Below are 27222 nucleotides of genomic sequence, written 5' to 3'. Positions count from 1 at the left end.
GGAAACCAGTCAGACTGACTGAATGATTCACTCATGAGTCAGTTCAACTTTTAATACATTTTATTACACAGTAATTAAAAGTTTCTGAAGAACATGTCCCTGCATAATTCCAAAGAAACTCAGGTTTAACTTTACAAGTTCATCATGATACTATTATTGTTAGAAAAATATATATAAACACTGCAGTTATCTAACTGATTTTCTCGTCTGTGCCAAAACAAATCTTCCTCGCAGTTCCTCAAACTCTGTGTTTCAGATTCCGAGTGTTTCGTGGTTCTCCCACAGCCAGGCGTGGTATTTGTTTAACATGTGATCTTCAGGTGTCACCTTTGATTAAAAGAAGACCAGAGTTGGCTTTAATTATCATTACAAAACTACTTTAATCCACTGACAGTGAAATAGTTTGGATTACACTCACCTGTCTCCATTCTCCCACACAGAAGATCCTGTAGGAGTCGTTGCCATACTTCCCAATTCCATGCAGCTCAATGGGGTAACGCCACTGTTTAGTCAGATATTCATCTACACGGGACGAAACAAATAGAGGACTTTCTGGCCACTGATATTGCTTCGTATATTCTGACTAAAACCATACAAATTTACAGTGAAAACATAGTAACACTGCAAATATACTGCATGTACACAGAAGCAGATACAGTACTAGAGGTGGGGGGGGGGACAATTTAGGAAGACCATGCTGTAATGGATGTAAAACATGTGCATCGTTTTTACGTTTTACGCTACTTCTTGATAAGGACGGCTGAGCATGAGCAAAGTTGATTGGATTGAGTTCATCGGTATATCTTAATGATGGATCATTACAAATACAGTATGTTTAAAAATAACAAGTATCTGAATCAAATCCTGAGCTGCCTTGAGATTCCCACTCCTAGTGGATAATGTAATCCATCACGTACAGTTGACAAGCATAATCACCTGAGAGGCGGATGAGTGTTTTGGCTCTGAGCTCATACAGACCCAGGGGCTTCATGAGCTCAGACATGGGCTTCCAGTCGGCCTCCCGGGTCACCTCTGCAGAGGGGTAACGCTCAAAGAATTGCCACAGTACTGGTATGGCCATTTTACCTGGAGTATTAAAAAAAAGAAAAGAAAAGAAAAGAAAAAAAGAGAAAAGCTAGCAATGCTTGAGTTTGTAAAATATTGTTGCAATGCGATGTGTGTATGTAAAATGCTGGCTCTCACCACTTGTCTTATTCAGAAAAATGGTGGCCACCAGGAGCTTCCAGGGGTCGTGGAAAAGTGTTTCCTGCACGAGGTTGAAGGGAGAGCGAGGTGGAGTCCACTTCTTGAAGGCCTTCCTCCTGGGTGGGCTGAGGCCTGTGCACATGTGATTTACAAGTCTCTCTAAGTGCTGTATCGTTTACAAGCCTCCTTAAGCACACACATTTTTTTATTTAAGAACTGTCGAGATGTACTTTATGTCTCACATGCAAATATACACAAGCTTTCTCTGCTTCCTTGATTAAATAACCCATTTCAACATTACCATCTCTGGGGTTTTTCCTGCTGAAATAAGGGCTTGTTTTCCGTTTGTCTTCCACGCTCTTCGACTCTAGACAGAAAGGAATGATTTATTTATATTAGAAAAAAAAGTCACATCGGGATAGGAATGGGAAAAAACAACAAGTCTAACAGAGCATTTTTATATAGTATTGTAAATTAGAAATGAGAATAGAAGACAGATTTACAGATTGTAAAGCCCACTGAGGCGATGTGATTGTGCCTTTTGGCTGTATAAATAAAACTGACTTGACTTGATAGAAAAGTAATTTCTAATGTCGGTCAAATATTTCTGTCCACGAACCAAAACACCACCTTACAAATGAAGGAGAAGTCAATGCAGGGAGCCACAGCTGGTGAGCAGTTCCTAGTTGGTGACTATATCCTTCCAACTGACACCACTAGAGGATGCTAATTTTAAGCCAGCTTTTAAATTGATGGTCAGCAGCATTAAAAATGGATTATCGGTTAATTATTAATAATATACGAAATGTGTTGGAAGTTTCTCCATTACTGTAGAAAACTGCTGGACCGATGCAAAATCAGACTAGGCTACATTAGGAGTTAAAGAACAGATAAAGTAAACACCAAGTTACTTCAATGAAAAACTAAATAACACAAAATCACGACTTCATTTTAATTGCAGAGCTCCCGTCTGTCGCTATTCAACAACCGGCCCAACAAATAAAACACATATTGAGGCTACTTAATGGCTTTTAATCACTTTGTATGTAATAAATGTTTTTGTATTTTTTAATGACGGGGTCATGCCCGAAGTTAAGTAACTACTGGAAGCAGGTATCTGAAATTGCTTGTTACAAATCAAACTGGTGAACACCATCAAGTGTATGAGCTAAAATTAACCTGATCCTGCGTCATACAACAGTTGCATCCCCTCCCTCTTTTTCAAACATATCTCTACTCCCTTTGTTAGGTTCTTTGTGTCACTTAATGTATTTTGTTTCTTTGTTATTTTATGTGTCTCTAAATGGAAAAATGTGAAGGCAGCTGACATTAATGTGAATTATGTGAAATTGGTTTGAAATTGTACTGCACTGAACAAACTAGTAAAGCTGCATTCATTAACCAACTAACTGATCAGTCAATCAACAGGAATATAATCACCAACTCTTTTGATGATTGATTAATTGTGAGAACAATCTTTCATAAGAAATGTCAGGGTATCGCTGTTTTCAGACAGATTTTTTCTCTCTGTTTTATATAAAACTCTTTGACATCTTTTGCAATGACAACACAAGGAAATTAAAAAACATCACCTTGGACTTTGAGAAAATGAGATGTACATTTTTTCTTACATTTTATTGACCAAAATACTAATTGATTTATCTCAACAATAACAGGCAGATTAATCAACGATGTTGTTAGGTGCAGCCCTAAATAAAAGAAAGAATTTGTTTAAAAAAAGCACATTGAGAGTAAACCAACTTTAACTGATGCTTTCACAAGTTGTCAGACAGTGAAGATCATACTTACTATTCTGGGATTCTCTCGCTGGTGCGCAGCTCCCGCCAGTGATGTCAGGTAACAACACCTCCTCTTCCACATGCTGGTAACTGTCAGCAACAGCCTCCAGTACAGAATTAGGCTTGTTGTCACCTTTGCTGAGAATCTGTATCTCATGTCTGCTTTGCTCATCCTCACCCTCGTTCTCGCTCTCAGTGGCAGGTTCAACACTCAGAGTCGGGAGTGAAGGCTGCGAGTCGGCCTGTTTGTGTGTGTGCACAGTCAAAGCGTTTTGTTGGGAGCTGGATGGTGCCAGTCTGAGGAGCTTCTCTCTCAGCTGACCCACCCTCTGAGGGCTCTTCTGCAGTATGACATCATCCACTGAGGTTGAAGGTGCGGCTTTCACTTCTATAACATATGGGATCTCCTCTTTTATAGTGTCATGATTGATATTGTCACTGTCTTTTGAATTCTTCACTTTCACTTCTTCAGTACTTCTGAGGGAGGAAGAAGCTCTTTTAGATTTATTTGGAGGTGGATCCAGCCCTTCTGTCACATCCTCCTGCTGCCCATCTGCATGCTTTTTCTTTCTTCTCCTGCGTTTCACTTTGGGGGGAGTGGTGACATCACTGCCTTTGGATGCAGTGAAATCAAAAAGCTTTATGTCCAAGTTCCCTTCTTCATTGTCTAAGAGGAAAGCGTTCAGGGATGCTCTTGACCGGAACTTCAGCCCTTGCGGACTTAAAACGAAAGAAAGATCAGTTAGACACTGATCTATCTGCAACCTGCAATGCACTTAGTCATGATGCATACAGAGAGAATAACAAGAAAACACTGAGTCACCTTATGATGTACACGTCCAGCTTGCCTGCTGTCTTGCCTGTTTTCCTCTGCCTCACCTCTCTGGTCCAGCCGGGGGGAACTGTTGAAGTGTGGCACGAATCATCCTCGTCCTTGCCACTTTGGTTATTTACGTCTCTACCGGCCTCCAGCTGGAGCCCACAGCTTGTGGGATGCATTTTAAGAAGTGTAGTGTTGTTTCTAAGCTCAGTTGTGGATTCAGACGTGGTGGAGACAGGAAAGCCACTGATTTCCTTCAGCTCAATCGTCCAGCAGCTGACTTTTTACCCCCAAGTCAGCAGCCATTCCCTGTCGGCGTCATCTTTACCTTGAATTTACAACACAAACATAAAAAAGTCACATACAGTATCACAGAGAGCAGGTTGGTACACTACAGAACACATCATGGATGTTAACTTAATGACCAGTTGTTGATATTAGCAGCAAAGCCAGCAAATGAAAATATAACAGACTTCGCCAAAGGTTTTTAGACATACATGAATACTGGTCGAAATCCTTAGTTACAGGCATGTAGGATGAATGTGGTGACTAATGTCTGTCCGCTTCTTCCCCGACTACTTTCTGATGTCAACACTGGAGTGCAAGGAGATACAGGAAGTAGCGGGTAAATCCGCGCATGCGCAGTAAGTACGTCTCATGAAAACGGAGGTTATTATGAAAAACCGACCGAACAAGCAGCAACAACCTGTTGATAAAAAGCCGAGCAGTCCTTTCTGCTGTTAAAAGGTTGAAATGAGAGCCGTTCTAGCATGGAAGGAGTCAATTCACGAGCAATGGTGAGAGTCTACATGTTTGTAATCACGCTGTCAGCCGAGGCCCGATGCTGGGATGTAACGCTAGGTGGTTAGCAACGGCGGTTGCTATGTAAACTAGGGTTAGCCAGCTACGTTAGCTAGCATTAGCCCCACAATCCGTTCATCGTTCATAAATGACAGATATATTACTTCTGGTGCGTATTCCTTCTATGCAAGATGCCATACAATATATGTCATACCAATGAAGCATGTAACCTGACTTTTACGATATAACGGTAATGATTTAAGGTTAGCTCGGAGCTAATGTTAAATGTTAAGCTTGCTAGCTGTCGTTAACTGCACGTCGTGTGTGTTGTTGCACATCATCACTTGCTGAATGACATCAGTTTTCATTTAGGAAGCTTTATATGTCCATAACGTTAACCCTTTTAATCCAAGATATATTAAAGATTTGAAAATGTACGGTCACATCTTTATGTGCTATGTCAATTATTCCTGTAACATTACATTATACTGTAACGTTATATTTCACTTTAACAAATCTTTTGAAATGTTGATAAGGCTACAACTATGTCAGCAATTAACGCCGTTTTCTACTGTCTGACTTGGCTGGGTGTTCTGGAGCTTTCAGCCTTTTACTTCTAGTTTTTTTTATTTGGCTGAAAGCTGTAGAAAATAGTAAATGGACCTTGTGATAGGATTTGTTTCTGTCAAACCGCTGTTTCCAAAATTAAACGTTGTTTCTTGTTCAGTGGATTTCCCCAAATCCAAAAGTATTCAATTTACAATTATAAAGCAAACTGTCAAAAGCAGAACATCCTCAAATTTGAGAAGCTAGAACCCATTAATTTTCAGCATCTTTTCTTAAAAGATGAATTTCATCTCGACTTTCAATCGACTAATCATTTAATTGAATAAACATTTCACCATTATTTTCTTTTGCAGTGTTTATGATCTTGCATTTAAGCCGGATGGCACCCAACTCATCATTGCCGCAGGGCTTCGTGTCCTGGTAAGACTTCCCTACTGTTTTTGTTTAGCCGAGGCATATATCTAAAGAATACAAGTGTCATCATTACATTTTAATGCATTGTATTTTTGTCTCAGGTTTATGACACAGCAGATGGAGCTATTATCCAGCCTTTAAAAGGGCACAAAGACATAGTCTACTGTGTGGCCTATGCTAAAGATGGTACTCAACTGGCTTTTCTTATGTACACTACATTTCCCTTTATCAGTCATCATTGTTATATCACCAACTACTGCATTCTTCTGCAGGTAAAAGGTTTGCTTCAGGGTCAGCAGACAAAAGCATCATCATCTGGACATCTAAACTGGAGGGTATTTTAAAATATACGTGAGTGTCAACTTTGCTCATCACTTAAGTATTAAGTTATCCTCTGCGAAGTGTATTCCTCCATCTCTTTTTTTTCTTCTTTCATGTATTTATCTGTAGTCACAATGACTCTATCCAGTGTGTTGCCTATAACCCTGTCACTCACCAACTTGCCTCCTGCTCCACTGGTGACTTTGGTGAGTCCATACTGGAGTTTTATATCTTCTACATATACTATAAACGTAAATTATTTTTAAAAAGAGAGCTTGTGCACATGAGGTGTTGGACATCTTACCTGCCGTTTACATTTTTAGGTCTGTGGTCACCGGAGCAAAAATCTGTGAACAAACACAAAGTGAGCAGCAAAATAACATGTTGTGGGTAAGTAAAGTCTGTAGTTATAACTGTCTGCCATATTGGTACACTTTAATGTGAGATATTATTGTTGAAGAGTTTCATTTGATTGAAGGTGGACAAACGATGGCCAGTACCTAGCCCTTGGCATGATGAATGGTGTGGTGAGCATTCGGAACAAGAATGGAGAGGAGAGAGTCAAGATAGAGCGTCCAGGAGGCTCGTCCTCTCCAATCTGGTCCATTGCCTGGAACCCCTCTAAGTTGGTCTTTCTTAATTTTTGCAGCATAAGATTGTAGAAAAAGCAGAATGGTATCATATCTTCATTTATTAAATTAAATGCCTCACACTGCCTCACACTGCCTCACACATTCACTGTCCATACATGTTGTCATGATTTAAGTGATGGTGTGCAAATGAGAGTACATCGACATTTTAAGTGAATTGCTGGTGTAGGGCCAGCAGGTGGCAGTGGTCAGACATGGCGCTGTGGGAGTGTATCTGTAAGGGAGAAAATTATTAGGGCTTGGAGCAGCTGTCTCTGTACTTTGATGGCCCCCACAGCAAAAGCCAAAGCCAAGAGCTCACCTGTAGCCACTGCCAAAGACTACTGATCAGGTTATTCGAGAGAAAGGTGATAGACGGGAAGATGAAAATTTGAAGGAGGGAGGGAAAAGAGGCCAGTGATGAGTAACCATGATAAGATACACCAGAAATAATACTATTGGCTAGCTTCATGGAGTATGTTTGGTCATCACAGGGAGGTCATGATGTCAGCCAGGAAATAGTTTCTCTTGAGCTGCTAGGGATTCAGTGTCTTGCTCTTGGACAAAGGTTTAGATGGGTAGACGTGTAAAGTCTCTGTACATGATAATAAAAATGATAATAAAATGCAGTACTCTAAGCTCTCCGTTATTGGGGAAAAAGCTTTGACTATACGTCACTGTGATAACGCTGTCATCATTACCTAAACAACCAAAGCCCCATCTGTACAGTATGTTGACAGGAGTACTTAACGCCCAAAGTCATTTTTGTTGTATTTTTCACAGGGATGAGCACAATGACATTCTGGCTGTGGCAGACTGGGGTCAGAAGCTGTCCTTCTATCAGCTCAGTGGGAAGCAGGTGAATATCACAGGTCTATAAAAAGTCCCTAGTAAATAAGCACATGGTGACTTGTCAATGTAGCTATATATACATACATGGTATATGCTGAAATAGGGCTCAGGAAACAGGTGCTTCTCAGCTGGAGGACAGCAAAGAGATTGTAGCACACTGGTAAATTTACAGCCATAAATTACAGTGTTTCCATACTACTATGTCGTCATCAGGCATAGATTAATTACTGTATTTGTAATGTTTCTTATAATTCAAATCACATTTGAGAGGTACTTATACTTTTTGTACATTTTGTAATCTTAACTTTGCTTTTTAAGAAAAGTCTGTGTTTTTTGTGTCTGACATAATGTTAGGGGTGGGGCACTTGGACACTGACATCCCACCCTCAGATTCATTTTCCAATAGATTTGAAACCCTGTTCAACCAATTATCTAATGACAGCTCCCCAGCTGATCTTGGTTGACTGTAATTGTTTGCCTCTCCACTTTGACTCTGATGAAGACACAGTAGTGTCAAACTTAAGTTTTGTTTGCACAATTAAAAGCTGTAAATTTATCTGTGTGCTCCAGCCCCCTTTTTTCCTTTGATTGAGTCTTTCTTATGCAGTATGCTCCAATTAAACAAAGCGCTCTCCGCCACCACTTCACACTGTTTAAAGGGGCGTTTAGATGTCTAGATGTAGACAGTCTCATTACAGCGCATGGTTAGAAGCAGAAGACTAATTGTAACATTATCATCTCACTCTATGTGTTATCACTTGCTGTAGCAATAAGAAACAAGCATACTCTAGGCTGCCTATTTATCCAAAATATATGGTACTGGAAACCCTTTACTGAGTTTAAGACCTGTGTTTCCTGTTGTAATCAGACTGTCAGGGTCTATTGAAACCATAACAGCACATTTGAAGTGATCCTGCTATGCTCTAATAGGCCCCCTCGCTGTCCCTCCTCCCTCCTAAATCCCCTGTGGGTAATGTCGTAATTGTGGACAAATATGCACTGTTCATTACTGTGCCGTTATGCCTTAGGCTCATAAATTGTCATCGGCCTATTTATCTATTTAAGTGAACATTCTGTTTTGATTACAACGCCAAGAATTGTTTGCAATGGGAGAAAATAACTAAGGATTGTCAGGCATATTTTTTTCCAGAGTGAGGAGAAACAGATGCACAGCGTGTGAGAACTAATATGATGTGCAAATGGACTTTGAACACTAACACAATGGAGGCCATTTAAACCAATGAAACACTTTCTTTTTTTCTTATCTTTTCATCAAACACTCAGAGGGAATGTTCTGTAGACTTTGATGTGTGTCAGCCCAGACGGCGGGAAGGGTTGGCCTCTAGGCAATAAATATGTGAAATGCTCGTTTGATTCTTGGCTTAATGTCCACTTTTCTCTTTGTGTCTCTCAGATTGGAAAAGACAGGACTCTCACCTATGACCCTTGTTGCGTCAGCTACTTCTCCAAGGGCGAATATATAGTTATGGGTGGCTCTGATAAACAGGCTTCCCTCTACACTAAAGATGGGGTGCGGCTAGGCACCATCGGAGAGCAGAATACCTGGGTGTGGACGTGCCGGGTTAAGCCTGACTCCAACTATGTGGTGGGTCCACAGCTTATGAAACTACATGTCTAGAGAAGTTATAATACTCTGTGTCAGTGAGAGTAGAAGTAGGAAGTTTTAATGCAAAACACTGATAAAGCTTAGAGCCAAGTGCCAGTCTGCATTTGATTCATTTTGCTGATCTGATAGCATGGTACCTCTTTAGCTACACAGATACACAAGTCATTTGATTTTACAGTGACACCTTAGCAGCTTTTCCTTTCACCATATTTAACTGAAAGTGATGAGGCATATACGAGTGAATTGGTTGCTGGCGGATTCTCTCAGTTCCACTGTGGAGTTGCTTTAACAACAGGAACACTTTCCCACTTTCACAGTCTTTTCTTAGAGGTGTTAATAGAATGTACTGCTACATTGTTATCTCTTGTCTAGGTGTTGGGCTGCCAGGATGGGACCATCGCCTGCTACCAACTTATCTTCAGCACAGTTCACGGCCTCTACAAGGATCGCTATGCTTATCGAGACAGCATGACTGATGTCATTGTCCAGCACCTCATCACTGATCAAAAAGGTGCACTTTTCAAGAAATTGAGTTTCTTTTATAAGAGAAGAGCTACTGTATGGTGATGCTACTCCAATAATAGGTTGTGTGTGTCTAGAAGCATTACACTAAGTGCCAGTTCAAAGCTAAACTGTAAACATTAGCATTACATTTAATAGGATTACGTTGTAATTTTTCTTTTGTCATATCAATCGAATCTGTCCTTTCAACCGTCATCCATCTACAAATTTGTAATGGTCGGCAATCTGTTGTCAAATGGTGGATATCTCATTTCAAACTTAATATAAAAGGACTCATTTTTGTAAAGGAGAGGTTGCAGCCCTCACAACTCTGATTCAACAGAATGCATTGACTCAGACGATTCGACTTTCCTCACCTTCCTTCTCTCCCGTCATTACTTCTTCAAGAAACGGAAACAAGACTAGTTGCCTACGATAAAGCACTTAGAATTACCATGACCTGGATGACTGAGAACCTTCATCAACATGCTCCCTTCATTTCCTTTTCCCCTTAGTGAGAATCAAGTGTCGTGAGCTGGTGAAGAAGATCGCCATCTACAGAAACCGTCTTGCTATCCAGCTGCCCGAGAAAATCCTCATCTACGAGCTCTATTCAGACGACTCCTCAGACATGCACTACCGCATCAAGGAGAAAATATGCAGGAAGTTTGAATGCAACTTGTTGGTGGTCTGCTCCCAGCATATCATCCTGTGTCAGGTCAGAGGAGAAAGAGTTTCAAAGTCAACTTAAGATTTCTTGCTTGTGTCTAACAGAACCTGTTTGTGTTCAGGAACATTCTTCACATAATAAGACAAACGGTTTTCCTCAGTTATGCTTCTCAGACTAAATTCTACTGACCTGCAGTGACACTCTTGTTTTTGTAAATTACACTAAAGCGCACTTAATAGATTGTGCAAGAGGCCATAGAGACATTTTAGCACTAATAACATGATGGAAGCGGAGTGATTCAGTGTTTAACCATTCAATTGTAGCCCAAACAGCCCAGAGAAAAATGATAATATCATGAAATTGCTGGTTTCCCAGATGTTTCTGCCTAGTTTGCAAAAGGCTCCAGCTGTGCATGTGCTCTGCAGGCTCTCTCTCTTTCCCTTTCTCAACTCTCTTCAAACTGGATAAAGCAAGACAGTTGAATGAAGGGGAAGAACCACAGTCTGTTGAGCCAGTGGGTGTCCCTTGGGCTTCCTCTCTGCTTCTTGTCTCTATGTGTTTGACAGACGTTAGTAGGGAGGAGGAGCAGCCATAACACAGAGGTTATTTCCCTTTAAATCTGTCTGTGTGTGACAGAGGTGCTTCAGATCTCTGTCGAAGACATTCTCGTGTTTCTTGCCCTTAGACAGCTTTTAAACTTTATAAATGGGCTGTGCCAGTACGGGCTGCTGATGTCTGTGTCAAATCAAATCGTTGTTTATCTTTATGGCATCGGTTTCTGACATTGAGCCACACTTTGCAGTGTTTAAAACAACAATGTGCTGAGATTTGTTAGACATTTACAAGTATGTATAAGTAACGTAAATGGTGATTAACAGACTGTGAAATAATAAAAACAGGGGATTTTGGTCATGTGTTATACGTAATTGTCGTGTCACCTTTCCCACTCTGCTCTTGTGCAGGAGAAGAGGCTCCAGTGCATGTCCTTCACCAGTGTCAGGGAAAAAGAATGGGTGATGGAGTCTCTAATTCGCTACATCAAAGTGATCGGTGGTCCGCCAGGCAGAGAGGGCCTGCTAGTGGGTTTAAAGAATGGAGCTGTGAGTATTTTTTTTTGCACCTACACAAGTAAAACAAAACATAAATGTGAAACTAGTTTAAAACTAGTAATGTTGTACTATTATATTAGTATTATACTTATTAAAACTATTTGCTGTTAAAACTTTTATACAATAAAACTTTATTTCTAAATCCTAGCCATTTTTGCCATTTTCTGTTAAAATTAATCTACTTTCACACTGAGTGAATAACTCATTTTTTCCATCACAACTCACTGTATTTTAGCCACACACTGTCTCTGTCTGGGAGGGTCCATTGTAAGCCAGTTCTTGTAATGACCTTTCTGCCAGCTGTGAGTAGAATTTTGACCAAGTAATTATCTTCCCTCAGCACCACTTTTGTTAGATTGCCCAAGTATAAAACAGAACATTTCCTGGAGATTAGGTGTCCTAATACCTCATTCAATAGTAAATTCATGTTATTCCAAAATGGCTCTAGATAAAGTCCACAATTTGCATCTGTAAGGCCACATATCCTTCATCATGTTTGTAGCTTTTTTGAAAGTGTTTGCTTTTAATGTAATATAGAAAACATTCAGATTTTTCTAATTAAATTCTGTCCATTAATGTGAATTTGTCTGTTGTTGTATGTGTCACACACGATGCAGTTCTTCTTCTGAAATCATGATGTTCAGTTCCTTTTGTCATTTAAGTTTCACATAAAAGTTTTAGCCTGACATTAGATTTGATCATGAGAAAGTTTAGAAATGATCCTCAACATTTCATCATGATATGTATTGACCATTGTTTCTGCCACTGGATTGTATTGTTCAGGTGCAATCCGTTTTCACTTTTTTTGTTGTAATATTATTTTAATTGAAGATATTATTTATTTAATATAATAATTATTTTATACTTTTTTCATATAACATTTTGAATCCGTTTTCAGTTGTAAACATATATTGTGTCATACATCTCTGGTTTAAATTCTGTATCAAAAGCTCAGCCTTTTTTTTTTCCTTACATTGTTTGGTAAGTGTGATCCAGGTTACCAAGGTAAATATTGTGATTGGATCAGTTATGCTTATGATGATGTAAAGGGAGAACTTTTGTTTGGATGTGTTAGCCAGGCATACGTGTCTCGATCTCTCTCCATCTAGTTGTAAAGCTATCATCACACCTGTCATCACAGATGCTGTATTCTGATTTCATTCTGCTGGGCATTGTTTCTCTTTGATGTAGATCCTGAAGATATTTGTTGACAACCTCTTTCCCATCACGCTGCTGAAGCTGTCGACGTCAGTGCGCTGCCTGGACATGAGCGCCTCACGCAATAAACTAGCTGTGGTGGATGAGCACAACACTCTGCTGGTCTACGACATCAACAGTAAAGAACTGCTTTTTCAGGTCAGCGGAGGGCTATGGACATGGTGGTGGAAACAAGCTTGAAAAACATTTCAGGGGGGCAGTGGTATGGAATAAAATAGAAACATGCATGTATGTGTAGTCATTTGCATTAAGTACAGGTACACATCTTACTCATATACTGCCTGGTATATGTTCCACAGTCACCTCTAGACCTTATATCCCCATTACCCACCTTTACCTGCCTCCTCCCTCTGCTTTCCCTGCAGGAGCCTAATGCTAACAGCGTGGCCTGGAACACCCATTGTGAAGACATGCTGTGCTTCTCTGGCAACGGCTACCTAAACATCAAAGCTAGCAACTTTCCTGTACACCAGCAGAAGATGCAGGGCTTTATGGTTGGCTACAACGGCTCAAAGATCTTCTGTCTTCATGTCTATTCCATGTCCGCTGTGGAGGTGCCTCAGGTACGTAGTATGTAGTCAGCCATTGTATCTTAAATGTTTGTCCTACAAAGGAAAAACTGCTTTTTGACGATTTTCACGATACAAACTTTATAACACTTTTTGACAATTGTGTTGTTGCTCTGCCTAGTCGGCGCCCATGTACCAGTACCTGGAGAGGAAGATGTTTAAGGAGGCCTATCAAATCGCCTGTCTGGGCGTGACAGACAGTGACTGGAGGGATTTAGCAACAGAAGCCCTGGAGGGACTCGACTTTGACACCGCCAAGAAGGCCAGTCAGATACAGAAATTGTTCTGATCCTACTCATTTTACTACTTTGATCTTGACAGAGTAATAAAAACGTACAAATAGCAGCAACTATTCCGACAGTACCTTGCGTATACCTTTCTCTGAGGCTTCATTATCTGAAAACATGCACCGCCGATTTACAGCATTTACATTACCCAGGCAGCCAAACATAAACACAAGCAATGTTCAATTAAATCTTTGAGATAGGATTGTTCAGAAGATGGTACTGCAGATTCTAAGAGGCCTTCTTCTAAATTAATTCTTGTCTTGTCCCATTTTCAGGCCTTCATTCGAATCAGAGACCTGCGCTACCTGGAGCTCATCAACAGCATCGAGGTAATCCTTTCATGTTGTGAAAAGCCAAGTTCACATCTTTTGTTTGCAGACTTCTGCTCTGACCGGTGCTGACATCATCAACGTTACACAAGGGCCAATTACAATTATTTTAGTCATCACGCATTTAATCGCTAGCCTTTGCCCTCGGCAACACTCCACACGCTACACAATCGAACAAGGGAGGGAACCTGTATCCTGAGTGACCTTCTTGGGTCCAATCCACACACACACACGCAAGCAAATACATACACACAGCAAAGCAAAGCACATATACACATTATTTGACAATAGGCATGCGGAGCAGAGAAAGTTTTTTTTTACTTGGCTAGCACCAGCAGAAGGTTTCTCTGCTGTTCTCCCCTTTGAAAAGAGCAAATGTCCTTCTTTGAAAGTTTGATGTGAAAGAAATGTTCATTGTACTCTGTAAATGTAGTATTTGTTCTATGATTTCATTTTGATTGTTGGTATAAGAGTTTGGTGAAAAAGTGAGGCTGATCCAGCGAGCCAATAGTTTTCAGTGCCTTCTGTGATGTTTGACTGGTAGTGTGTTTGTGTACACACTCATGTATAACTGTTGTATGTGAGTGTTTATCTCAGCACACATGCCAATGTTTGTGTTGACTGATTTGCAGGAGCGGAAGAAGCGGGGTGAGAACGACAATGAGCTGTTCCTGGCAGACGTCTATGCCTACCAGGGGAAATTCCACGAGGCAGCCAAGCTTTACAAACGCACTGGCCACGAATCCAGAGCCCTGAGCATGTACACTGACCTGCGCATGTTTGAGTACGCCAAGGTGATTAAATCATTGATGGACAAAAACACACATGTACAACATACCTTTGTATCGATACGGACAGAACGACCAGGAGAGGGCTGCATGTTTAAAGGGTGTGGAACATATGTTTTTCTTCATCATGTGCAGTTATGCCAAGTTGGGGCCCCTCACTGTGTTCGACTGGCCCCCCTTTACCGTCTGTCTTTCATCTCCTCATATATCACTTGAATCTCCACATATATCATCTGATCAGCACACACACACACACACACCGTGCCTTTACGTACATATCGCTGTACAACATAAGGGTAACTTACACACATAGATGCACTTGTAAATGGAGCACAAATGGAGAGAAATAAGGCGAGTGTCTGCTTTTACATGAATACTTTGATGAGGAGGTCAGTTGGAGTTGAGACAAATTCATGCTTTATTATGTTTACATGTGGGGGGACACTTTGATCACCGGCCTTACATTCACATTAGTGAGGCGGATGACACAGTCATGACTCGTTCATGTATATTTGTGTGTGCATGTGTATCAGATTGTATGTGTGTTTGATGTGGCTGCTGTATATTTATGTGGCTGTGTGGCCATCTGGTCCTACAGGCTGTTTGTTTTAGGTAGGATGGACACCGGAGGGAAAGGCCCTCTAGCCGCCTGCTGTTTGTGTGACTGTCTTCCTCCTGTCTCAGCCTTGACCCACATGATTCTGGCTGTCTGAGATAGACATCTCTTGATCTCCTTCCAGATTAATATCAGGGTTCAACTTTAAAATGACTATTGGTATGTTAGTAAGTTTGCACCTGTGTGTCTTCTCTGGCAGGATTTTGTTGGAGTGACAGACCCTAAGAGCTCTAGGATCCTGATGACCAAGCAGGCAGACTGGGCTAAGAGCAGCAAGGAACCCCGGGCAGCAGCGGAGATGTACCTGTCAGCAGGAGAACATCTCAAAGCCATAGACATTATAGGGGAACACGGCTGGGCAGACATGTAAGTGTCAGTCACTGTATGAAATCCCTCTAGATCAGCCTTCTTAGAAACACTGTTACTTCTGGTTAACCTTATATAAACTGCCTTTTTAGATTTTTGTGCATGATTTATCCAAATCTTTGTCTATCTATTTTATCAAACTCCATCTTTGAATATAAATACTTAGATTTTCTTGATTACAAAATAAATCCAGGCACTCCAAAAAAGAAATCAAAAAACAAAGAAGGGAATATTCATCAGGGCCTAATGGTCCAAATATGTCGGCTTTTTTAATGATTGCCCTTTTAATGATTTCGCCCCACAATAAAGGCTTTTGAATATTTCCTTCCTCATTTTTTTTTATTTTTCTGTTTTGGGGTGCCTGGATTGCTTTTATTATCACCCTTTTCTCCTGTTTTCCAAGAACACCCAACACAATTTTTAGATAGAGCAACCCGTCAGCTTCTCTTTTTACTTACATTTTCTTGTTCATAACTAAACAGAAGACAGTAATGTCACAGTTTTACTGTCAGTGGTGGAACTCTCTGTTCGACTTGATTGTTGACATTGATTGAATATTTGTGGAATGGCAATGATTTAGTTTTTATTTTAAGTAGCTTACGACAGAGAGAGGGAAAATTCAAAGTATCTGATACAGATACACGCTTAACCAACTCAGCTATAAAGATTCCTCAATCATTGCAGTCTCCTGATTAGACATATTGAAGATTTAAGTCCTCTTCCAATCAAATATATTTGTTGCTTATACCTACTTCACTTTGATGTTTTTCCCCTCACTGCTCAGAAAGATGTATATGTAGAGTGTGACACCGGAAACTCAGTTTCTCACTCATCTGCTGAAGGAGAAAAGTTACTTTGAGGAAAAGAAACTTTCTTAAGAGTCCATAAAGAATGGACATTTCAGTGATGTCTTGTTTCCAGTAGTTTAAGTTTTTAAATGAAAAATAGTTGCATATTCCCAGATTTCTTGATTTGTCTATGAGGGGCTCTTTTAAAGAGTAATTCAGTGTGTATAATTTAATGGCATCTAGAGGTTAGGTTGCGACCAACTGAGCACCTCGCCTCACCCTCCCCTACATATGAACATAATAGGGAATCTTATATTCCATTTCTGCTCCTGAATCCCCTTAAATCCTACAAACCACCTTTAAAGAATGTTTTAACTAATGGTCACTCATTTTTTTATTGGAATTTTTTTTAAAAGCACTCAAATTTACAATATTTGGTAGCACAACGCAGCAATAATAAACATCAAGAACATGTGTCTCTTATTCAGAGGCTCAGTGTACAGAGTATTTAAAGGTATATTTGACATAACTTAAAAAGTACACAGTGAGTGATTACCTATCCTGTAGCTTTCACTCACATATGCATAGTGGGATAGTTGGGTGTGAGTGCGTGTTGTCAAAAACCAGGCAAACTGATAAACCCATGTCTGGTGGTCATATCAGAACTCCCCACTGACTCCATCTGACCTGTTGCCTGAATGCTGTAACCCTCCTGTGGTGCAACCAGTTGTTCAGCACAACAGTTTACTGCAGCTGGATGGAGTCAGGGCTTTTTAACCTGAATCTGATCCAGCTAGTGACCCTGACTGGTTCATATTCTTTTTGGGGTCATGAGCATAGTGTGATACAACCAACCCCCCGTGTAAGGGTTTATCTCCACTTGACCTCTCTGTGTCTGCTCATTTTTTCTCCCCTCTCATTCAGGCTAATCGACATCGCTCGTAAGTTGGACAAAGCTGAGCGTGAACCGCTGGCAAAGTGTGCGCTGTACTTCACGAAGCTGAAGCACCATGGCTATGCCTCAGAGACTTATTCCAAGATGGGAGACTTGCAAGCGCTAGTGCAGCTGCATGTGGAAACCCGGCACTGGGAAGAGGTATGACACACTTATGCACATGGGAGGCACACCTGCTCCGCTCATCATGGCTTATATATAGAGTTTCCCGAGACAATCACATAAATATAACCTGAGCCACATTGGACTGTGCTAAATAAACTGCTGTGGTACTCAGAAACCAATATCATGAACTATTTAGTGTTCGTGGCTTGTTGAACTTTTGCAGGGATTGCCAGAAAAGTAGATTGTATTTGCTAAAGTAACCACAGCGGAATCCAAATAATAAGACAATGCGTCTGCCTAATTTCCTCTTACACTGACAAACTTAAACCACGCGCACACTCCAGAGCTAATCATCCAGCTTTGGATTTCTCTGAATCCGAGCCCACACGATGATTAGAGAGTGAGAAGCACAAAACACTCCACTGCACTGAAAGAGTATCGGCTTAAAGCTCTATTCTGCTTCCAATCAAATTCCTCCATCAGGGTGGATCATGCCGCTTAGACAAGAAGAAAATATTGCATTTCTTTAATCCATCTGCAGTCTTTTAATCGAGTTAAAAGCGTTACAGTGATGCACATTGGCGATTTGCACGCTGAAACAGAAGAGCCAAAAACAGAACATCAAATCGTGATCGCACAGTTCTGCTATAGTGTCTGAGGACATCTTCCTGGATATTTATTTGATCCTCAGAGAGGGGAAAAAAAGAGCAGAGGGAGCGAGGGAGGCAGAGGTTGAGAGAACTGTTAGGCTTTATGTGCTTCAGCGGGGGAGGCGGACACCCAGACAGGACAGAGCACAGACTATAGTTACAGCAGGCCATATGGATGCTATTCACTGCACTTTTCTAAAACAAAGTATTTCTTTAAACGACTTTGGGCTCACTGGCCTGGGACACACACATACTCCCTTTCTCTCTTTTACCGTATGGTATGACTGGTGTGTGTTTCTTGGCTCAGGTTCTGCCACAGGACATTTATTTAATCAGTCACTATGACAGGCGAATATATGTCCACAGGGCACTACAACAGCTCTTTATATCCTGTCATTCACACATCGTAAGAGCTGCAGTTTTAGTTCTAATTGAGTGTGAAATCAACTTAGCTCATACACTTTTCTTTGTTGTCAGCTAATTAATAATGCTGAAGCAGTGTTTGGACAGGAAATAACGTGTGCTACTCTGAATAATGTGTGGCAATTCATATGTCCCCGATCAACTGCTGTTCAGCCCTAATTACCCAGGGCAGCCCGCAGGCTCTTCTCTATGTGTTACAATCTGTGGGATTTATACATTCTCAACTTGTCACATTTATCGTATTATATCTCTCATTTTTGCTCCCATCTGTCCATTTCTCAGGCCTTCTCACTGGTGGAGAAACACCCCCAGTTCAAAAATAACGTCTTTGTGCCTTATGCCCAGTGGTTGGCTGAGAACGACCGCTTTGAAGAAGCACAAAAAGGTAAGTTTGGATTAGAGTTGGTCCAATTCAATATCGGTATAAGGTGTTGATCCATAAACCGATCTAGATTAAAAAGTCTGATTGATTGATTGACAGCTTCCTCTTGAGCCACAAGCAAATTTGTACTACTTTTTTCACATATGGAGTAGTACTCCCCAAGAACTGTAAACACACTAATAAGTAAAATTGGTGGATTTACCCTTTAATGGTGGGGCTAGGTATAGGTATAGGTATAGGTTGTCCCGGTGCATATGCTCACTTTCTTTTTTTAAAATATAAGCTTCCAGGGTTATTTCAGAGAAGTCTACAGCCGCAGCCAATGTTTACATATGGAAGTGATAAAGCCTGGCCAGCTCTGGACATTTTTCACTACTTCCTTAAGATTCTCGGTATCCACTGTAAAACATGATCCTCTTTGCCAGAGCAGAGCAGAACAGAGCTGGGCTGCCTGTTAACTGAATGACATGCATGCCTGTAATCACCAGTGCTACAAGCGGCTCTGATGATGATTACCAACTGTAACCATAGTTATAATCAGCTCATAGATTTATAATTATGATCTCAGCAGGCATATTTCCTCCTCTGCATAATCTCCCTCTGCCTGTCTCGACATAACTGAACAGGCCTGATTGTATTGGAGCTTGCTCATGGTCATGGATTTTGCTGATCGCATGTATTTAAGTGAGGCAGTGAGGCAGTATTGTGTAACCAGTGATTGCAATTGAGTCTGAGAATCTGGATTGTCGGCTGCCCACTTCACTTCTCAATAACAGCTTTCGAAATGGTTCATACCAGACTCAATTGATAATGGGTACATATCTTGGTGGCTTAAGTGTAGCTCAGTTGATCCCAAAAAGGGGTTCTGGACCTCAGGGAGGTCCCCCCAAAGTGGTTTCAAGTGGGTCTGCAGCATTTTCACAATCACTACTTTGATTGTTTTCTCTCTCTTTTTCTTGTTTCCCAATTTCTTTTGTTTGAAGATATCTCTTTACAGTGGTAACGTTTCTCAGCCCTGTTCATTCTGAGCCGTGCGAAACTAGATCACTCTGAAGTCTTCTAATTGATCTGTAAAAGTAATTAACCTCTCCAAATGGGAAACAGACAGTAACACGTCACAAAGTTGCATCAGTATCATACTATTAACTTGATTGACCTGATTTCTCTCATACACACAGGAAAAACATGTTGGGTGCTGAGATTACAATTTTTATCTTTATTTACCATTATAGAGCATGGCAAAGTGTGTTTGTTTGTTTGTGAGCTTCTACCAGAACATCTTGAGAACCACTGCTGTACTCTGCATCGTTCTCAGCTTGTGTTTTATGTTTCCATAAAGGGGAATGTGTGTGTGTGTGTGTGTGTGTGTGTGTGTGCTCCTTGCTAACCTTAACCAACAGCAGCTGAATGTGGTTTTTATCCAGTTAGGTAGACTGATTAATATTTGCCGGTAATATGTCCTGAACCCCGCTGTGATTGCCAGGGCAGGGTCACTGGTGGGGTCGCCTCCCCAAAGCTGCTTCTAATTACCCTCTGATAGCAACAAGAAGAATAGAGCTCATGGTTATTAGGACTTCAAGTCAAAGTGCTTTGGTGTTTGGAGCAACCTCCATGTTTGTACTTATGTAAGTTATTACATGGAAAAAATTAGGAAAAATTTGTCTTGTATACATTCAGTACAAATTGAGCTTGGCATTTAGCCAGTGTGCATATGTTGTTTAATTTGCATTTTTTCAGCATATTAAAATTCAGTAGTTTGAGAATGCAGTTTTATTAGAATAAACAGCTAATCTTTTGTGATTCTTCACAGAAGCAGGTGAGTAAAGAAACAATACATGAATTGAATAGGCCTTACGCAGCTCACTATGAATCCATTTTCAATCAAATCCAGAGGGGTGGTGTAAACCTTTTGATAATCTGTTCAATAGGAAAATATTAGCTGCTAATAATCATGTAAGAACTTATTCTAATTGTTTCTCTCTGGTTAGAATAAATATTTTCTTTCTGCACATGTTCACCTCATGTGGGGGAAACATTTGGTGACGTTTCTTCCAGCAGGGGCAGAAACATGGCTGTAGCAACACAGAACTGGTCTGGGGCCGATACAGCTGTTTTGTTGGACATCTTGAAATACTCAAGGATTGTTGAACGCCCCTTGAACGATTGTTGAAAGGCTCGAAACAACAAGTAGTTCAAACAAGTGTTTATAAATATGAACTAAGTCAGAATCCAAGTTTTAGATCCTCTAATGACACGTTGTGGGTCCATTGTGAAAATTGTATAAGCAGGCGGCACAAATGAATGAATAAATTGAATATTCCCAAAGAAAAAAAAACCTTCCTCTTTTTCTGTTATATTTCCGGCAGATTAGATGCTGAACAGTGATTGGAACGACTGTGCACATGTCAAAATAGTTACAGTATATTCTGATTAAAAGCTTTGGGGTATGTAAACACACATATTTTTGGATCCCTTTATTTAGTGTCTATGTAAACAGCTAAGCTGGAATTTCTAATCAGAATGATTTCAATTATATTGAAAAAATATTGTTCATGTAACTACAGCTAACGCCTGTTAGCTCTTTCCTGTTGACATTCTTTACCAAACAGGACAGGAGAGACACTGAAACTTCATACAAATAAACAATAAATAATAATATTGTTTGATGAGGAGGATAATTCTGGGAAGTAATAGTGAGAAAACGCACCAATGACAACTTATTGCCAAAGATGTCACCCAAATATAAATAAATGAAGCAGGATGTCTGGGCTGACACTTAAAATCAAGCATTTCCTCAAGATGAGACAGTTTTTCAAGGGCACAAAAAATGATCCATCCATCACCACTATCTGTCTGTCTTTCAATCTTTAGCATTTCACAAGGCGGGGCGACAGAATGAAGCCGTGAAAGTCCTAGAGCAGCTGACCCACAATGCTGTGGTGGAGAACAGGTTCAACGATGCAGGGTACTATTACTGGATGCTGTCTATGCAGTGTCTAGACATTGCCAGAGGTAAGATCCATCTTCTCTGCACTGGAAAGAAGCACATTTTGTTGTTGGCCTGATGCCTCTATTGGTTCTTACTGAACATTCTGTTGCGTCTGTGTTTGACTGAGTCAGAAAGTGAAGATCAGAGGGGTGAAATGCTGAGGAAGTTTGAGCGTTTTCAGCATCTTGCTGAGCTCTACCATGTCTATCGCTCCATTCAGCGCTACACGGTGAGAACATGCTACTGTTGTCAACCCTAATCTTTTATAGCCAGACCAGACAAAAGTGGGAGGAGGCCTTAGAAAGCACGAGGCAGCCGTATGACTGGCTGTCATATCGAAATCCCTGGAAACAGTGCCTGCTATGTGGTTAGATTTCTTTTTGGATACAAACACATTCATGTTTCTAATATAGGTTTTTTCACTTGAAGTATACTGACAGCCCCTCTGCATTTCTGCCCACTTTTTAATCAACTTTTGCTCTCAGATTTCTCCAGACCGCTGTGAGTTTGACAAGAAAGAGGTCTGGCTCTGCAAGATTATGTCAATCCAAAAAAAAAAAGAAAGAGAATCAGGGTAAAGAAGAAATTAAGATACGCACAGAGGTTGTGAGGAAAAAGTGAACAAAAGTGGAGTCCAGGGTATTAAGTCCAGGTGGAGAAACTTTAAGGAGAATTTAATCAGCTTGAACCACTATTATTTTTGCTAATGTTCTGCTTAAAACTTGACTGACAGAACTATTCTGATGGACGTGCAACACATAACTGCTCATAGTGATGAATGATTCACTTCCTGAAACCTCTCTGACCTCTATCGCCATAGTAACCCGCTGCTTGATTGATCATGATGACTTCCTAATCAGTGGTCTTCTCCAAGTCTTTTCCAGCCCTAACCTACTTACAAACAAGCATTTTGTGGTTATGACCAACTCAATGGGAGACCTGGCCTGTGTCAGTGTCCTCAGTTTGTTGTTTCAGCTATCTGCTCGGCTCTTGTCACACCCCTCTGCAACAGTGAGGCATCGCTGTGATCCAGAGCAGAGCAGGAAACCTCTATATCTCATTTTAACTCTCATGGGCAGCCACTATAGATTTGAACTATCAACTTTTTGGGATAAGGTGCTGTTAGTGATTGCTTTAGCAAATTCCCTTTTCCCTTTCAGAGCCCTGCGAGGTGGGATGAGGCACTGTAAAGGGTTAGGCTGCTTTAAGACCAGGTTAAATGATTAGGAATAGGTGAGATGGAGGTTCAAAAAATGTTAAACCTGCATATTTTTTATCAGCGATTTCTCTCCTTCTATAATCCCTTCCTTTTCCATCTCTCATTTTTAACCATTTGTATCTTCAGGATGAGCCTTTCAGTTCCCACATGCCAGAGACGCTCTTCAACATCTGCAGATTCCTCCTCAACAACCTCACCAAGGACATTCCACAAGGCATTTCTAAAGTGTATCCTTCCATTTTTAGAAAGTACACCTACATTGGATTTCAAGCAAATATTTTTAGAATAAAGTATTGTGGGGCACTTCCTTTCTGGAATAGACCAAACATGTGGAAATCAAGGGTGGCAGAGACAGTGATGATAAAGTGGTGGAAGAGAGATAGAAGTAGGAGAGAGAACGGAAGAGCTGGCGCCACTGCGGAGACCATGCTGCAGCTGAGAGAAAAGGGGTGATGATGCGGAGGAGGAGACGATGCCAGCGACTGGCGCATTCTCCATTATCTTAACAAATGCTTTGATTACTGAACTTTGTGCATACGTGTGCACACATAAACAAGCTAAACAATGTGCTTTAATTTGAAAAAACATACCCACAGAGCCAACCGCACCCGCAGCCACACAGAGAAATCCATGTGGTCACACAAAGCGGAGGCAGAAAATGAGGAAGGAAAGGCTAGCCTTCGTGGAGGAAACCAGACTGAGCAGCTGGGATCCTCTGTGGCCAAAGTGAGGTGTTCCAGAAACTTTGCGCTCAGATTTATAGACTTAATGTTGGACTTGGTTTGAACAATTAAACACAGTGTCGCAGAGAAGCTGCGATAAACAAGTGAAACAATAGGAGGACACGCATTTATCAACAGTCCCGGCAGTGGAACATAACTGGGTGTGTGGGAGGAGCAGGAGAGTAGCTGAGTGGAGTGGAAAGGAGAGGAGTGGTGTTAAGTTGGAGGTGATGGAGGAGAGCCAGCATAGAGCTGTTTGCAGCTGCAACTCATTGACCTGTCATTGCCACTCTCGGAGCTGCTCGCTTCACAATCTGCCTCCATATAAATACAAATAAGCAACAATTTCCTCAACTCAAAAACAGCCACACAGGCCTGTGTTAGCACACACAAACACCCTTACCGAGTTATTACTTTTAAGGCGTTAGCCAATGTTGCTGGCTCAACACGGCTGATCGTCTACTAATTAAAAGAGATGAGGGGATTGACAATTATACCTATTTATAAATGCACACAAGTGTAAACATAACAACATAACAGAAAAGTAATTAATTTTGAAAAAGACACCTCCAAATGAATAATATCTCGGTGAAGCTATATTTAGACTGCCAACGATTCTACTTACTTGTTCCCTTTAGTTTTCCTTGACCTGATTATTAGCAACACTTTGTATGCGTTGGCCAAGCAGAGTCGAAAACTGGGTGCATATAAACTTGCCAGGTATTCCTACGAGAAGCTCCAGGAGCTGCACATCCCCTCCCGCTTCCAGGATTCTATAGAGCTGGGCGGCCTCACCATTCGTTCCAAGCCTTTTCAAGACAGCGAGGTGTGTTTAAGAGTTGGACATGCTGGTATATTTTACTTGTTCTCAAATACTTCTTCATTCTTCTTTGCCCCTGTCCCAACTGGTTTGAAATGTGTTGAAAAAGGTACATATTGTCTTTTTACTGTCTATTGAGTATGTTGAAAAGGGTGAGTAAATAATCACATTCTGTTTTTTAATGTTTTACACAGCGTCCAGCCATTTTGAAATCGTGTTTTTTTATATGTTAGCTTTGGAGAGATGTCTGCCTTCTCTCTTGTAACGATGCTCTATTGGGAACATGCCTTTTGGACCAAAGCAGATTTTTTTTTTGCTGCAATATCGCAAGTGGCCACTGTGCAACATTGGAACAAGGCTGAGCGGTGGTATCTTATCTAAGTTTCAATAGTATATTCATGGCAACATTAATGAAGTCTGCCTTGGCTGAGCTGTAATGTTAGCTAGCCTTTCCTCCATGAGTAGAAAAAACTCAGCAACTCACGCCAAACAAAACAATCTAATTGGATAAATAGCACTACAATTAAGAGGGAAGATATGTCAATTTTAGGCTGAACTGCCCCTTTAACCTCCCATGTGTTCCCACCAGGACCTGATCGAGGGTATGATGTGCTACCGCTGTTCCACCAACAACCCCCTGCTGAACAACCAGGGGAGCGTGTGCATCAACTGCAGGCAGCCTTTCATCTACTCGGCTTCATCATATGGTCAGTGACACACGAGCAGATTGTGCGCAGTGTTTGCACAAGAGAGGGCTCCATATGTGTCTCTAATGTAGCGTATCTCCTTGTGTGCAGAGGTGTTGCCCCTGGTGCAGTTCTACCTGGAGGAGGGCATCAGTGATGAAGAGGCTGTGTCTCTGATTGACCTAGAAGTTCCTCACATGGATCAGAGGGATGCACGCTGGCACGATATGGACAATGGTGGTATCCTTTGTTCATCAGTACAATATAACTGCACACTAATAGACACAGACAGAGTGACAGATGATCCACATGCCTTGTATGAATAATTAACTCCTCACCCTGCTGGTCCTGAGAGTGTGTATCCCTGCCCTAACACATTGCACATCTCTTGGAAATGAAGCACGTGACTCCCCTCCGCCTTGTGACAGTTCTAAGAAGCTGTTTAGTCTGCGTTGGCCTCGATTCTGCGCTGGTGGGTAAGCTGTCAGAGCTAAGTCATCTTAGCTCTTGAGCTAATAGGGTTAGCGAGGCTCTCCTGTCTCATCTTAATGACACTAACCCTCCGAGAGCCATAGCCACAGCCCCAGTGCAGGGATTAACCTGCATTAGCCGGCAGACACTCAAGGGCACTGAGGTCTGCTCTGTTCCTCCCGAGCTACGACGTGACTGACAGCCACGACTGATTGGCATTTCAAGCACTCTCAGTTTTAGAATATTCTCTGGGGGATAATTTTAGAGGGGCTTTTCCTGTTTTGAGAACAGAAAACATACATTACATGTACAATATGATGTCGATGTGTGAAATGTTGAGCTATTTGTTCTTAATTAACACCAATCAGAGCTGCAGGCTATGAGGATGGATGATGGTTTGAATGATTCAGAGGAAGACCCATTCACGGCCAAAATGAGCTTCGAGGTAAGGAAGGACAGAGGAGATGAGGCGATTAATATTCCACCAACTGGGCAGGCCAGCTGGAGAGGGTGAAAGGACAGGGTCCAGAATAAAACATGGATGTGTTTGTGTGTCTGTCTGAGCAGCAGGGGGGCTCGAACTTTGTCCCCGTCAAGGTGAGTCGCTCGGTGCTGCGCTCGATGAGCAGGAGGGACGTCCTGATCAAACGCTGGCCCCGGCCGCTCAAATGGGAATACTTCCGCTCCCTGCTGCCTGATGTGAGCATCACCATGTGCCCCACCTGCTTCAAGGTACATCATTTATAAGACACACCTGGTGCGAATCACAGACACACTTTATCGGCCTTTCTTTCACTTTTTTCTCTTTTTATCTTTGTATTTCTTTGTAGATGTTCCACAGTGAGGATTACGAGCTCCTGGTGCTTCAACACAACTGCTGTCCTTACTGCCGCAGACCCATCGATGAACCGAACTGATCCACTTAAAACTAGAGCGTCTATTTTAATCGATTCTCGTACCCTCGAGCTAATCTTTCTGCCCTTTTCTCACATTTCGTCATTGCTGTTTTGCATTGTAAAAGCGCTGTCACTGTAAGATATGTAGACATCTGTTCTGTTGTTGTAGCATTACTGTGCTACATGCTATCCCTCGAGCGATTTCTCGAGAGCAGTAATACCTGTAGTGTTAGTGTGTCGGTCATTATGGTGGTGTGTAAGAAAAGTGCAGCGTCAGCCAATCAACCCAAATGGATTATAAGGATCAGATTACCTTGGGCTGTAACTGATTACATCATTGTTTTAAAGGGACCGTGGGTGTACAGTGTAAAAAAATAGCTGTGATGAGAAATTTATTTAAAAAAAACACTATTTTAGACTAATGGAAAACATTTATTTGTTATGTGGAGAATGTTGTTATTTACGAAGACCAGATACATCTGCCAACAAGTGCATTCCACAGGCTTATATACCGAATACTGTATGATTCATAACGGTATGAGCATCATGAGAATGTATTTTTTATACTGTTACAAAGGGGAAAAACAAGCCTTTTCAATAAAATATCTTTGTAATCTGTATGACAGT

At 41.2% G+C, this 27222-nt stretch overlaps 2 protein-coding genes across 2 annotated transcripts; one reads left to right on the top strand and one right to left on the bottom strand.

The window, feature by feature from the left end:
* Positions 1–42: 42 nt before the first annotated feature.
* mbd4 (methyl-CpG binding domain protein 4) lies at positions 43–4430 on the bottom strand. The gene is made up of 8 exons (XM_084366780.1): positions 4323–4430; positions 3829–4153; positions 3016–3725; positions 1508–1573; positions 1204–1338; positions 937–1086; positions 419–522; positions 43–327 (listed from the first exon to the last, which is right to left on the bottom strand). Exons 2-8 carry the CDS (start codon positions 4002–4004, stop codon positions 253–255), a joined length of 1416 nt encoding a protein of 471 aa, XP_084222906.1. The 5' UTR covers positions 4005–4153; positions 4323–4430; the 3' UTR covers positions 43–252.
* A 61-nt stretch (positions 4431–4491) lies between these two features.
* On the top strand, positions 4492–27215 carry ift122 (intraflagellar transport 122 homolog (Chlamydomonas)). Its single transcript, XM_084366779.1, has 29 exons — positions 4492–4622; positions 5547–5613; positions 5709–5793; positions 5880–5958; positions 6058–6134; positions 6252–6318; positions 6407–6553; positions 7341–7416; positions 8824–9015; positions 9409–9547; positions 10053–10255; positions 11170–11307; positions 12508–12672; positions 12900–13097; positions 13225–13365; positions 13666–13719; positions 14352–14513; positions 15323–15489; positions 17202–17373; positions 18693–18795; positions 21664–21804; positions 21913–22010; positions 23127–23227; positions 24383–24548; positions 25132–25249; positions 25340–25468; positions 26068–26144; positions 26267–26431; positions 26530–27215. The coding sequence occupies exons 1-29, from the start codon at positions 4579–4581 to the stop codon at positions 26614–26616; spliced, it is 3558 nt and encodes a 1185-aa protein (XP_084222905.1). The 5' UTR covers positions 4492–4578; the 3' UTR covers positions 26617–27215.
* Positions 27216–27222: the final 7 nt, after the last annotated feature.

This window comes from Pagrus pagrus, assembly GCF_965226575.1.
Source record: "Pagrus pagrus genome assembly, chromosome: 11".
Classification (NCBI taxonomy): domain Eukaryota; kingdom Metazoa; phylum Chordata; class Actinopteri; order Spariformes; family Sparidae; genus Pagrus; species Pagrus pagrus.
This window is presented reverse-complemented; position numbering and strand designations above follow the sequence as displayed.